At 37.7% G+C, this 1,045-nt stretch overlaps 1 protein-coding gene across 1 annotated transcript; it reads right to left on the minus strand.

Annotated features, from left to right (window-relative positions):
• Positions 1-9: 9 nt before the first annotated feature.
• Positions 10-1,040, minus strand: LOC112214000 (the record flags this gene model as incomplete). The annotated part of the gene is made up of 2 exons (XM_024372161.2): positions 10-340; positions 844-1,040. Coding segments are annotated over 2 exons (414 nt in total), but the record flags the coding sequence as incomplete, so codon positions are not given.
• Positions 1,041-1,045: the final 5 nt, after the last annotated feature.

Raw genomic sequence — 1,045 nt, forward strand, 5'->3', positions numbered from 1 at the left:
AAGAACGTGCAGGAATGAAAGGATACTTACGCGATGCAAAGACACAGAGAAAGAAACTACAATCACAACACATGGCGGAATATAATGTAGCATGTAATTCGATAATGCGTAATCGATGATCCTTTATCCAGCGAATGAATTCCACAACAAACGTTGGTAGGAAGTGCATGAAAAATACAGTGGGATCAGCTTAGATATGTACCATCGAATACTCATTATAGACGAAGGTACCAACTGTAGCGTATTCCTATGACAGTCCACGACGTGCCGAAAGTCCCTGAAATTCGGGTCGATCTGCCTCGACGAAGACAAATCCGCAATTGTTTTTCGCAATCGATAGCTAAAAATGTACACAAATTTTTTGTCAAATATGACTTAACAAAGAATTGCACTTTCTATCGTCTGAATTAACCCTAACAGCCTGCGAATTACCGCACTAATGACTGTATTCAGTTATATTTATAAGAATTAAATGATCACACAGATAACCATTTCTGTTCAGTCGATTGAATTGAAAGCTACGATTGACTAAAATAGATTGTCACCACATGAATACATACAAACAACTTCATCTGAAACATACAGCACATACGAGCAAAATAGAAAAGTCTGAGAATGAGAGTTAGGTAAATCGTAATTAAATAATTTACTGAAGTTCTATGACAGCAATATTAACGGTCCACTGTGAAACACGTACTCCGTTTAAATGGCATTGTTTGAATGTTTTGCATATCGTATGTTTACCTGAAAATCATGACAACTGTAACGTTGTAAGTGTTGTAAGGTGTCTGTTGCACGCAATGACCATATGAAAAGGAGAAAAGTCGGCATTTTCATTCATACCTAGTTATGTCGAACATTCCGCACGTCCAGTGAGCAAACACAACCAACATCAGTTCCGTACCCGCCAGACACAATAACCCAATTGTATAAACAAATAGGATATTCACGTAAACGATATCGACATACTTTATCTGATCGTGTGAAAACATTGTTACGTATGAAAAATAACGTCTCCGAGATTCGTTCAAAGGCAGCAGCAGGT

Source organism: Bombus impatiens, unplaced genomic scaffold (genome assembly GCF_000188095.3).
Source record: "Bombus impatiens unplaced genomic scaffold, BIMP_2.2 scf_3624, whole genome shotgun sequence".
Lineage (NCBI taxonomy): Eukaryota > Metazoa > Arthropoda > Insecta > Hymenoptera > Apidae > Bombus > Bombus impatiens.